Below are 12,500 nucleotides of genomic sequence, written 5' to 3' on the forward strand. Positions count from 1 at the left end.
TCAGGCTGCTCAGAGGATGGGTCTTAGTGGAGCTGCTGTGGGGCCCTTTGAAATGACGCTCTAAGTTGACACTCTTGGTTGACATGATTATGCTTCAGCCATGTGGGTTTAAGAACTAGTGGCTTCTGTTGTGATGTGAGATGAGCCCTCTAAATGGCCAGTCCTGGGCTTGGGGATGCTGTTTTCTAGAGACACTCTTTTAAACCTAGGCCCTTTCATGAGTTTCCCCTAACTGTGGAGTGAGCTGATACAAGCCCACTAGAGAGAATTTACGTGCACACTATCCAAGCACAGTGGAAACTCAGCTATGGTCTCTGCTGGCTAATAGCACGCACACTGTGGGCTTCCTAGATTTAAGCCAAGGTCAGGATGTGGGTGCATGGAAGTCTTAGGTTCTGCCCATGTTCTTCATGTTCCCTGGCAAAGAGCTCTCCTCCAGCTACAGGTATCCCTTCCTCATTCCTGGACCTTGAGAGCCCAAGGTGGGAGTGGGGGGTGTTATGCTCTCCTGTGAGGCTCCAGAGTGTGTGTGTTTACCACTAGGACCCAGCCCTCCTCTCTGTCCAGTGTCTGCTGCAGGCACAGGCACCAGGAGACTGCGGTCCTATTCTCAGTTTAGATCAATTTAGATTAGCCAGAGGTTATGTGGAGAGGATGAGAGACAGGGTACTGGGGTTCTACCTGCCAGGCTTCTCATCCCTGTCTGCTGATGGCCAATCTTAACCATCTATGTGATGGGATTTGGAATTACCATGGATCCCATCATCCAAATGTAGCACTGATAAGGTCTGTGTGTCTAGGTGACTGCATGGGCATTTCCTGCTTTCTAGGGTTTAGTATCCTCATAGATAATCTGGAGATTATGTCATTGTCCTTTCCCGCTTCACATAGATGCTGTGAGTATTAAATGCAAGATTTATAATAGTACTATTAATTACTTGACCTTGAAGCTGTGAACCATATTAAAATTAATATGTACTTAGTTCTGGGGCTGTTTTTACCTGCTGGATACAGGGAATATAATCCATATACTATATACTTTTGTCCTTCCTTTACTCAAATCTTATTTTAGAGGGTTTAAGAAACTCTTCATGTGATTTAACTTTGTAGCTCCACAGGCCTTAGCTTGACACATTGTATATGTAATACTTCTTTTTGTTCTTTTAAAAAAAGATTTGTATTTATTTGTATTCTTTGAGAGTTTTGAGTTTCATACAACAGTTCTGATCATATTCAGCCCCCTTTCCCCAACTCTTCCCAGATCTACCTTCATTCCCTGCCCACCCAACTTTGTGACTTAAAAAAAGAGTCTTAAAGATCAACATTATCCAATGTTGTTGGATATATGCTCTTCTGCTGGAGAATGCCCCGCTCACCAGGGGCTTCACTCTCAGAGAAGACAATCTCGTCTTGGCTCAGCAGTTAACAGTTGCCGTTCACTCCATAGCTGGGGTGGGAGTGTGTGCCAACTCCTCTCTCTTTGCTGGGATTTGGTCTGGCTTGAGCTTGCATAGGTTCATGTATGTTGTTCATATGTGCAGCTGCTGTGACGTGTCCAGGAGACATTGCCTGATAGTGTCATGAGCCACATCTGGCTCTTACATTCTTTCTGCCCCCTCTTCCCCAGTGTTCCCTGAGCCTTGGGGTGGGGGTGCTGTATATATGTTCCCTTGAGAACTGAGCATTCCTGTTCTCTCTTGTTCTCTACTCTGGCCAGTTGTGGGCCTGCATTAATCACCATCTACTGCAAACGCAAGTGTACAAGAGGTAGAGAAAGGCATCAATCTGATGCAGAAAGGGGTGCGGAAATCCAGGCAGGACATGTGGTCCTTAGGCAGGCCCAGATTTGTTTGTTTGCTTATTCATTCATTTTTGTGACTGTTTGCTTACATGCATGTTTATGTATCAAGTGTGTTCCTAGTATCTGTGGAAGTCCGAAGAGGGTGTCAGATCCCCTGGACACCAGAATTACAGACAATGGTGAGCTGTCACGTGGGTGCTGGGAACCAAACCTGTGTCTTTGCAACAACAGCAAACATCTCTCAGTGATGCTTCTTCGTATTATATACATTAATTTGTATTTGGGGAGGAGAATAGTTGCTGTACTAAAGGTACTTTCCATTGCCCTGCTTTCCTTGGCAAACTCAAGTGCAGCCAAGAGGTAACTTAGTAAACTCTAAAATCTAGATGATATCCTAGGATCAAATCTTATGAATAATACATCAAGAAGATGTGAGAGGCTGAGACTGGGGCTGGTGAGATGGCTCAGCAGAGAAAAGCATTTGCTGTGCAAGCCTGTCGACCTGAGTATCCACAGTGGAGAGAGAACCAGCTGCCTCATGTTGTCCTGTGATCTCTACATGTAAGCTGTAGCATGTGGATGTCTGCACGTGCGTGCGCGTGCGCGCGCGCGCACGCACACACACACACACACACACACACACACACAAATAATAATAGGAAGAAATAAGTTAAAATTTCAAATAAAAAAGTCTACAGAGCACTAAGGCTGGAAGCCACGTGTATTTTTGTCCCCAGATCTTCACCTGCACTCTGTTCTTGTCTCTCAGGAAGAGCTGGCACAGGCTAACTACAGCGGCGGGTGTGACTTGTTTTCACACACACTTTCGGTCAGAATTAGTCTTCCTGGGGTCTGTGTACTTCTCCGTGTCTACCATTGGCCTTTATGCCTTTTTAACATTTCTTGAAGGGAAGAGCATCGATGGACAAACTGTGTATGTCAAAAATAACGATGTTTTAAGATAACATTATTGTGGTATGACTAACTGGAGCTAATGAACACACACACCCTTCACCTTGTTCTTTTTCTTCTTTAACTGTAGTGGGAACAGTGAAACTCTTTCATGGGCTTGTCTCTTTTGGTGAGGTTGGGCAGTGTGGGCAGTGCTGGGAATCAAGACTCAGTTTTGTGTGTGCCAGGCACCCTTCCATCTATTAAAGCTTTTCAACACTATTATTTCAAAATGTAATGGCTTTTTGCTCAAATGCCCACCTTCAGACAATGAGTCTTAAAAACGAAGAGAAAATTAGAAAGGCAGAAACCGGATGAATAAAGAGCCACCTCTGACAGGGACGCACAGAGTAATCAGCACGGTCGTGAACTGTGCGTGACCTAAAACCTCCTGTCCACTGACCTTTTCCCTTGGAGAAGCAGAGTTGGAAAGACAAAGAGATGAGGGCCAGGAAGCGTATCGGGGGAAGCCATCGAGGCTCTTCCCTTCAAGCCTCGGTTGTCATTTCTCTGGCAACATCCACATTTTTTTTTTTTTTTTTTCAAGACAGTGTTTCTCTGTGTAGTTTTGGTGCCTATCCTAGATCGCACTCTGTAGCCCAGGCTGTCTTCGAACTCACAGAGATCCGCCTGGCTCTGCCTCCTGAGTGCTGGGATTAAAGGTGTGCGCCACCACTGCCCAGCACAACATCCACATTTTAAAAAATTTTCCTGAGACGAGATCTCTCACTGGCCTGTAACTTACCAAGTAGGTTAAGCGATCCCCAAGGATCTGCCTGTCTCTGCCTCCCAAACAGTAGAACTACAGTGCTCTACTGTGACACACACACACACACACACACAGACACACACACACACACACACACAATTCTGGGAATTGAACCCAGGTCTTTCTGCTCACAAGGCACTTTACTGACTGAACCATCTTCCCAGCCCTAGCCAGGACATAGTTGCAAACATAGTTACTACTTTCAGTTGTTTCTTGATGGCTGCCCTTAGCCTACACTTACTGTTTCTCCAAGAGAAAATTCTTCACATCTTTGTGTTTCATTGTATGGGGGAGATGATGAGCAGGGTCTTTGGATTGGGTTTCCTTTTCTCCTATGATTGCCTTAGCATCTTCATGACTTCGAAGGCAACGTGTTATTAAAGCCATTGTGTTACTTGAGGCAGATGTTTGAAGCCTTTCTTGGCACCATCTTTCCCTGGGCACACAGATGTTGTTGGACTTTGCTAGCACCATGCCCAAACAGAATCAGGGCTGTAAGAAAGCAAACTAAAGGGTGTGCTTTAAAAAAAACCATCTAAGACTTAAAAAAGAAGTTTTTGTATATTTAACTTGTGATTGTCTAAGGTTTTGACACATTTAATTAGAAGCTTATAGAGGTCTTACATAGGTTAGTACAATGGAGAAGGTGGGTTTTCAGATGCAAAAGGCTATGGCTGTGGATTCTGAGATTCTTAGTTCCTGCTCAGGTCTCGTGCCTGTGCTTGCCATCTTGTCTTTTGCACATACCCCATGATGCAGCAGGTGCTGCTGACTTCTGTACTGCCATGACACAAAGCCCACACACCTCCAAGGTCTCTTGTCAGGGCCCAGGGCTGGGAGAAGGAGGCCTGTGTTTAGATAGACTGTCTAAATGTTGTGCTTGTTTACTTTAGATGCTTGGAAAATAACTTTCCACATAAAATATCTTAGGCACTGTATTGTAGTAGAATATTATTTTAAGGTGTGTTACTTTTGTGTAATGTTGCATTTGTTTAAACTCTGTGAGGCTGTGTTACTGCACTTGTCTAAACCTGATGGTTTAATAAAGAACTGAATGGCCAATAGCAAGGCAGGAGAAAGGACAGGCAGGGCTGGCAGGCAGAGAGAAGATCTGTAGAAGGAGAGAGAAGAGGAGAGGAGGGGAGGGAAGGGGAGGGGAGAGGGGAGAGGAGAGGAGAGGAGAGGAGAGGAGAGGAGAGGAGAGATGGAGGAGATCTAGGAGCCAGAGAAGGAGGAGGACTCCAGGGGCCAGCCATCTAGCTACACAGCAAGGCACGGAGTAAGAAACAAAGAAAGGTAGACAGGAATAGAAAAGGAAAAGCCAGAGGCAAAAGACAGATGACTTAAAGTTAAGAAAAGCTGGCAAGAAACTAATTCAAGCTAAGGCTGGGCATTCATAATTAAGAATAAGCCTCTGTGTGTGATTATTTTGGGAGCTGGGTGGCGGGCCCCACAAAAAAAGGAAAAACAAACAACACTGTATTTTTGCTATAAGGGGGAAAACTTACCCGTTTCTTTCCTTTCTAGGCACGAAGAAGGGCCTGCTGCTAAAAAATGTAAGACTGAGAAAGAAGAAAGTCACATCAGTGTCTCCAGCCTGGCTGAAGGGAATGTCACCAAGGTAAACTGAGCTTTTCCAGTGTCCCCTCTCCCCCTACAGGAAGGCCAAGGCTTGGGCTTGATGAGTCTGCTGACATACCATTTCTCCGGTCCTCTTTGTATATGAACCGTATAGACCCACCCCATGTTCTTCCTTTCTTCCTGGAAGTAGTTAATAATAGTGAATGACATACAGAACTGTCTGTCTGATCATAGTAAACAGAGCTCTGAATGAGATATCGATCACAGAATGCCTCAGCGGTAGCACTCGGGCACAGATTTTCTTACTGGCTTCATTTTGCAATTTTCCATCTAGTAAACATGACTGGAGTAAGGAGGAGATGGTTAATGATCTGGGTCTTATCCCCCAAACACATAAAACTGAGCTAAGTGTCCCGTTTCCATCTAACTTCAGAGGCTGGAGAGCTGGCTCTGAGGGTTAACAACACCCGTATTCTGTTCCCAGCACCCACATGGGGTGGCTCATAACCCCTGAATCTCCAGCTCCAGGGAATCCAACCCCTCTGGCCTTCTCTGGCACCTGCACTCATGTGCACAAACCCACATACAGATACACACATGTGATTTAAAAATAATAAAAACAAACCTAACAAAACCCCACAAAAATGCCCTCCAAAACAGAATTTGCAAGGTTAGGACTTTGCAAATCAAATTCCCTTTGATACAGAGAGCTTCGTTTGATGAGCAGGTTTAGGAACTTGGAATGTTTTACCTTCATACATGCAGCTTTGTTTCGAATGGACAGATCTTACATTTCCCCAGTTAGCAAAGTCAAACAGAAAAGTCAGATGTCTGAACAGTGGTTTGGACTTTGTGGGAGTCTTTTGTAGTATTAAGAAGCCATGATCTCATGCTCTGAGCACTTTCCTACATACTATTCCAAGCAAAGCAGAAATAATACATTTTCCTGTGAGGTTCACAGGAACTTTTTCCCAGCACTCACAGGAGCCCTTTGTTTTCTCCTCTTGGAGCTACGTGCTACAGAGACCTCGTTAGGTTGAGATTAATGCCGCCAGAGGCGTGATCAGAAAGTGTCATACAGTAGGAGAGAGAGCTGTACTACAATACATCTGTACATGTGATCTGTTTCTTTAAAGATATGTTCAGTGTGGGCATATTTATGTATTCTACCAAAACTTCAATGTCAAAGGGTCAGTAGTAGCTCCCCTCACGCCCCCCCCCCCCACACACCACCCCACGCCCCCAGTAGTTAAGTGAATCAAGCATTTGGCTGCTGTTTCTCATGTCATCATAATGGGAGAATTACTTAGCATGCTCTCACATGACAACACCCCTCACTTTCTAATTGGTTATCAGAATGGATAGGTGGTCTTTAGCACATAAAGCCTTCAAGTTGGGCTGGCTAGTGGCATGGGTTATAATAATACTTCTGGCCTTTCTGGAGATAAGTCACCTTGAACAAAGAAAGTCAAGTGAAAATAGACAGAACAACTGTGTGACTGTTTGAATTTTCTGGCTTTTTTTAAACATTGATTTTTTTTTTTTTTGGTATGTGTCCATATTGCATGCATGCACACTTGCCTGCCACAGTGTACATGTAGAAATAAGACAACTTGCAGGAGTTGGTTTTCTCTTTCTATCATGTGGATCCTGGGGATTGAACTCAGGGAGGGCATCAGGCTTGGCAGCAAAGTACCTTTACCTGATAAACCATCTTGCTCACCCCTGAATCTTCCAGCTTTTAACAGAATCCTGGAAATCATGATGATAGAAAGGCCTCCTTTTTTGTTTTTAAGAGCACATTTACTACATTAAGCCATCTGTCTTACCTGAGGTGTGATGGTTAGTTTTAACTGTCAGCTTGACATAATCTAGAATTGTCTGGGAATTGAGTTGCAGAGAAGTTGTCTAGATGAGGTTGCCCTGTGGGCCTGTCTGTGGGGAAGTATCCTGCTTACACTAATTGAGGTGGGAAGGCCCGTCTGGTGTAGGTGGCACCATTTCCTCAGAAGGGGATCTGAACTTGATAGATTGCAGAAAGCTAGCTGAGCACTACCATGCATCCGTTCACTGCTCTCTTTTCCTGGTTATGGATACGCTATGACCAGACTCCCTCGCTCCCCGCCCCCCCCCCCCAACTTCCCTGATGTGATGGACTGGAACCTGGAACCTGAGTAAAGCCCACACTTTCTCCTGGAAGTGTCCTTGTCGGGGTGTTTGATCACGGCAACTGGAGTGAAGCTAAGATGTGGGATATTGCCGAAATGAGAAGTGACGTGCGGGTGTGTTGTCTCTGGGTCTGCTCTAGGTCGGAAGTGTGAATCCTGTTGAAAACTTCCGTGTTCTAGTGAGACAGAAGATTGCCAGCTTTGAGGAAGGTAAGTGGCATGCCAAGTGTCCGAGAGAAAGTGATTTCAAGTCTGCATTAGGAGCTCTGGTGTTTCCTTGCAATGTTCATCTTCACAGCGTTCATCTTCTCTGACAGATCTGTGCTGCTTGCCAGGGCTTACTGAGTTGGCATTATGAGCACAGTGGGGTGGGAGGTTGGGGTGGTCAGCACAGCACAGATCTGCCCACGCAAAGATGGAACTATGGTGCCGGGCTCCCTCTTTCAGAAGCTTGGGATCAGAACCGTGGAACTTTCATTTCCACCTTAAAGTTCTTGGTGTCCTGTGAGTGAGATTGATCTTGTTTTCTGAGAGGCCCCATCTGTGTAGTCTGAGAAGGCCTTTGCTGGGGTTTCTAGACTAGATCCTTCTCATGTGACCTTGTTTTCCCTTTCTTTGTCGTAGAGAACCTATGATTCATTTAGGTTGTGGCTAATATCAAAATAGTTGACAGAGATGGGTGAGTGACCAGTGATAGTCACTTGATTGCACTCCCATTCAGGGTCACTTACACTTTGAAAGGTGGCAGCCAATGGAGTCGGGAAGCCTGTAGGTTTGTTTTTACGTTCTCTGTGGACGTTCATTTTTGCTACCCAGAGTCAGGCTGTTTCTGGCTGCCTTTTCTCTATGTGTTTATCTTCCAGTGCGGCAGCTTTGCAGTGGAAAACTGACCCTTAGATACCACTGCTCCCAAGCGTAGGTGGATAACCTGGGGTCTGACAAGATGCCTGGACTTGCTGTGCAGTCGCCCAGAAACAAGCTTAATGTACGAAGGCTCAGAGAGCATGACCCGTCACCAGGTCACATCCTATTGGCAGGAACAGCAAAGGCCAAGTTCATGGTCATTTCCTGACAGAGACCAGCTTTGTGGTCATGATAATCTGCAGACAGAAATTGTCTGTGTATGTTCCATGTTTGAGATGGAGGAAGAGGCTTTTGTTCTGTTAAGCGCTACTATATAGGAAGAACCTTTGAGTTGTAAGACAAAATAAAACTTCACCTAAAATGAGCCTGGTGCCTCACACCTTTAATCCCAGAACTCTGGAGGCAGAGGCAGGTGGATCTCTGAGTTCTAGGCCAGCCTGGTCCACAGAGTGAGTTCCAGGACAGCCAGGGCAACACAGAGAAAACCTGTCTCAAAAACAACAAACAAACAAAACACAAAACCCTTTGACTTAGGGTTTTTATTGCTGTGAATAGACACCATGACCATGGAAACTCTTATAAAGAAAACATTTAATTGGGGTGACTCGATTATAGTTTCAGAGGTTCAGTCCTTTATCATCATGGTGGGGAACATGGCAGCATGCAGGCAGATGTAGCTGAGAGTCCTACATCTTGCAGGCAACAGGAAGTCGACTGAGACATTGGGTGGTATTCTGAGCATAGGAAACCCCAAGCTGGCCTCCACAGTCACACACTTCCTTTAACAAGGCCACATCTCCTAATGGTGCCACTCACTATGAGATTATAGGGGCCAATTACATCAAACCTCCACACCCTTCATCTAAATTGGAGGAGGTCTGGAATTCTAGATGACAGTTTCAGGCGGAAGCAGTGACTCAGACTTCATCTGTCACTGAGCCTGGAATCCCAGGGCCTGGCAGGCCGAGTCAGGGAGATTGCTAGACTGTTTGCTTGTTTGAAATGATTTCTTTCATGAGTTGACATCATCACTGGAGACTTCATAGTGACTTTGTGTTTGGAAGAGGGCAGATAAATCAAAGGATCCTGTCGTCAGTCATATATATATATATATAGTTCCTTTGTATTTTGAGACAGTGTCTCACTGTGTAACCCTCTCTGGCCTGTAAGTCACTCTGTAGACCAGGCTGGCCTCTAACTCACAGAGATCCACCTGTCTCTGCCTCCCAGTTGTTGCTATTAAAGAAGTATGCCAACATTCCTGGCATTTTATTGTCTCTTTAGAGAAGGATTGAGATCTTAGCCTTTACTTGCTTATTGTCCATTACTGTGGCCAGTCTGTGGCCAGTGTCCTCCTCTGGAAGTGGTTGGGCTGCCGGCTTCATGTAGGATGGTCTCTCCAGGGACTAAATGTCAGTCTGAAGCTTCTAGTTCCTTGGCGTCTGCTGTGTGCAGACCATCTTGTTAGCACATTTTCTAGTACTTCCATTATCCCGCATAGCAATCCCACAAAGCAGTGGTGAGGACATGGAGAAATGTTAGAGCTTTAACTGTGAGTGTCTGAGAGGATTGTTTTGATTCAGGAAACACTTGGATGGGTGTTCGGGGCAGAGAGTGAATCCTTGTCCTAGGCTTGGTCACCAGTCGTTGCTAAGGCTTGAGAAGAATGGGAAATGCCATGGCCCCTTAGAAGACAGAAAACCCAGAGCTGGTTCGGAGGAGGAGGGTGAGGAAAGGGAGGGAATTAATCCCTGGGCACACCTGCGTTTTTCACCGTGAGTCCCCAGGTGATAACCACAAAACCCAGATGGTCAAAACTCTGGCCATGCTGGTACTATACTGGGGGACACTTGAGAAGAGGCAGTTAGGTGTCTGGAATTACTTCCGCCTGGGCCGAGACCTTTTGAGATTGTAAGAGACCAAAGTCTGATTGAGAACACAAGAGAGAACAGAACCTTCCTGAGAATTCATTCAGCCTTAGAAAAACATGGTTCCCCCGAGCCACAGAATTAGAGGTTTGAATTTGTCTTTTAAAAGTAACAAGGCAAATAGACCACATGGCATCTAGGTTATAAGAGGTGTGGTTATATCCTTTTTGCTGATGAAAAAAGATGTAAAATTGAAAGAGATAGACTTCTCTAAAATTCACACAGGGATTTGAACATAAGCCTCATTCACATACTGAATTTTTCTATTTAGCAAATTGTTCGCCTGTTTCCTAACAACCTCTTTTCCCACATATAATTTTTAAAACTTCATTTATTTATTTGTTTGTTTTTTTGTCTTGTTGTGTGGTGTGGGGTGTGTGTGTGTGTGTGTGTGTGGTATGTGTGTATATGTGGTGTGTGTGTATATGTGTGTGTGTGTGGTGTGTGTGGTGTGTGTGTATATGTAGTGTGTGTGTGTAATATGTGTGTATATGTGGTGTGTGTGTATATGTGTGGTGTGTGTGTGATATATGTGTATATGTGTGGTGTGTGTGTATATGTGTGGTGTGTGTGTATATGTGTGGTGTGTGTGTGTGGTGTGTGTGTATATATGTGTGTGGTGTGTGTATATATGTGTGTGGTGTGTGTATATATGTGTGTGGTGTGTGTGTATATGTAGTGTGTGTGTGTGTATATGTGTTGTGTGTGTATATGTGTGTGTGGTGTGTGTATATATATGTGTGTGTGTGTGTGTATATGTAGTGTGTGTGTGGTGTGTGTGTATATGTGTGGTGTGTGTGTGGTGTGTGTGTATATGTAGTGTGTGGTGTGTGTGTGTGTGTGTGTGTGTATATGTAGTGTGTGTGTGTGTATATATGTGTGGTGTGTGTGTATATGTAGTGTGTGTGTATATGTGTGTGTGTGTGTGTGTGTGGTGTGTGTGTGTGGTGTGTGTGTATGTGTGTGTGTGTGTGTGTGTGTGTGTGTGCGCGTGTGTGAAGACAGTTTGCAGCAGTTGATTTTTTTCTTCTACCATGTGGGGCTCCAGGGTCCCGCTCAGGTCATCAGGTTTGGTGACAAGCAGATTTCCCTGCTAAGCCGTTTCGATGGCCCCTTTTCCGCCACACTGTGTCCCAGCTCTACAGCCCGGTGTCCTGTGACGGCCTGTTGACGGCAGACTGTTGTACTTTGAACGTGACACCGCCACTGTTGTGGTAGTGGATGTCCTCTGTGCTTCCACTTGGGTGAGTCACAGCTCCCCACAGCTGTCACCGAACCAGGCTTGTCCTAGCACTGTGGGCAGAGGACCCAGCTTGTTAACACGAGGGCTTTGTCTCTCTCCTGCTTTCCTTTTGTGCCTCCCACTCTGGCTTTCCACTGCACAGGTTTCGTCTGCTCATTTCTTGTCTTGCTTTTGTTCTTCTGCCTGGGCGTCTCTCTACCAAAGCCCTTATGATCCCAAACTCACATGGCTTTGTCTATGAAAGCAAAGCACCCTCCTAGGTAGTGATCTGCTTTATCCCTGCAAGAGACCTCTGTCTGGGGAAGGGAGGAGGAAGTCCTTCCCCTTTTTCTTGTCTGGTTTTTTGATTGACTGGACAGAAGTCTGACCAACAGCAGATCGTTGATAATATCACTTAGGTAGAACTGACCGTATCACACACTGGCATTAACTAAAATACGGGCGCACTTACTCTCTGACCTGCCTGCTTGCAGCATAGGTGCATGGAGTGCTTAGTAACATCTCATCTCCTGAGCTGAGCAGTCCACAGTAGGCTTCCTTGTCCTCTGGCGTTCAGCGGGAGGGATAGTGATGCCTGTTTTAATCGTGTTGGCGGAGAGCCTTCCAGGGCTGTTGCTGATGCTGTCCCAGGTAGCTTTCTCATAGGTCTCTTCTTCCTGGCAGCCCTGGCAGCCTGTCACCACAGTTTTACAAGGCAGAAGTTCTGAACCAGGACCACATGCATAATAACATCCTTCCGTTGTGAAAGTCAGCTCATTTCCCTGTTCATTCATGCTGATCATCAGGGGACTCTTGCCAGCATCTGTGGTTTATTACCTGTGATTGTGGTTTCACAGAGTTCTCCGAGGCTCCCCAAACCAAATCTGTCCTCTTGTTTGAATGTCATCCTCTACCCAGCCATTAGTAGGGCTACTGAAGAGCACCATGGGCTTCTAACACTTTCGCTACTTACTTAAGAATGCTAACATGGCTGGGCGATGGTGGCGCACGCCTGTAATCCCAGCACTCGGGAGGCAGAGCCAGGCGGATCTCTGTGAGTTCGAGGCCAGCCTGGTCTACAGAGCTAGTCCAGGACAGGCTCCAAAGCTACAGAGAAACCTTGTCTCGAAAAACAAAAACAAACAAACAAAAAAAGAACACTAACACGGTCTAAGGGTGGACAGCAAGACAGGAGAAAGAACAGCCACACAACTTT

The 12,500-nt window shown here is 45.6% G+C and overlaps 1 protein-coding gene across 1 annotated transcript in view; it reads left to right on the forward strand.

The window, feature by feature from the left end:
• Positions 1 to 12,500, forward strand: part of Xrcc5 (X-ray repair cross complementing 5) — a 76,528-nt gene that overhangs the window by 27,090 nt on the left and 36,938 nt on the right. Inside the window, exons 10-11 of the mRNA XM_036173009.1 lie at positions 5,049 to 5,142; positions 7,411 to 7,480. Coding sequence (XP_036028902.1) covers positions 5,049 to 5,142; positions 7,411 to 7,480 — 164 coding nt within the window. The remainder of the gene's footprint in view (positions 1 to 5,048; positions 5,143 to 7,410; positions 7,481 to 12,500) is intronic.

Source organism: Onychomys torridus, chromosome 23 (genome assembly GCF_903995425.1).
Source record: "Onychomys torridus chromosome 23, mOncTor1.1, whole genome shotgun sequence".
Taxonomy (NCBI): Eukaryota; Metazoa; Chordata; class Mammalia; order Rodentia; family Cricetidae; genus Onychomys; species Onychomys torridus.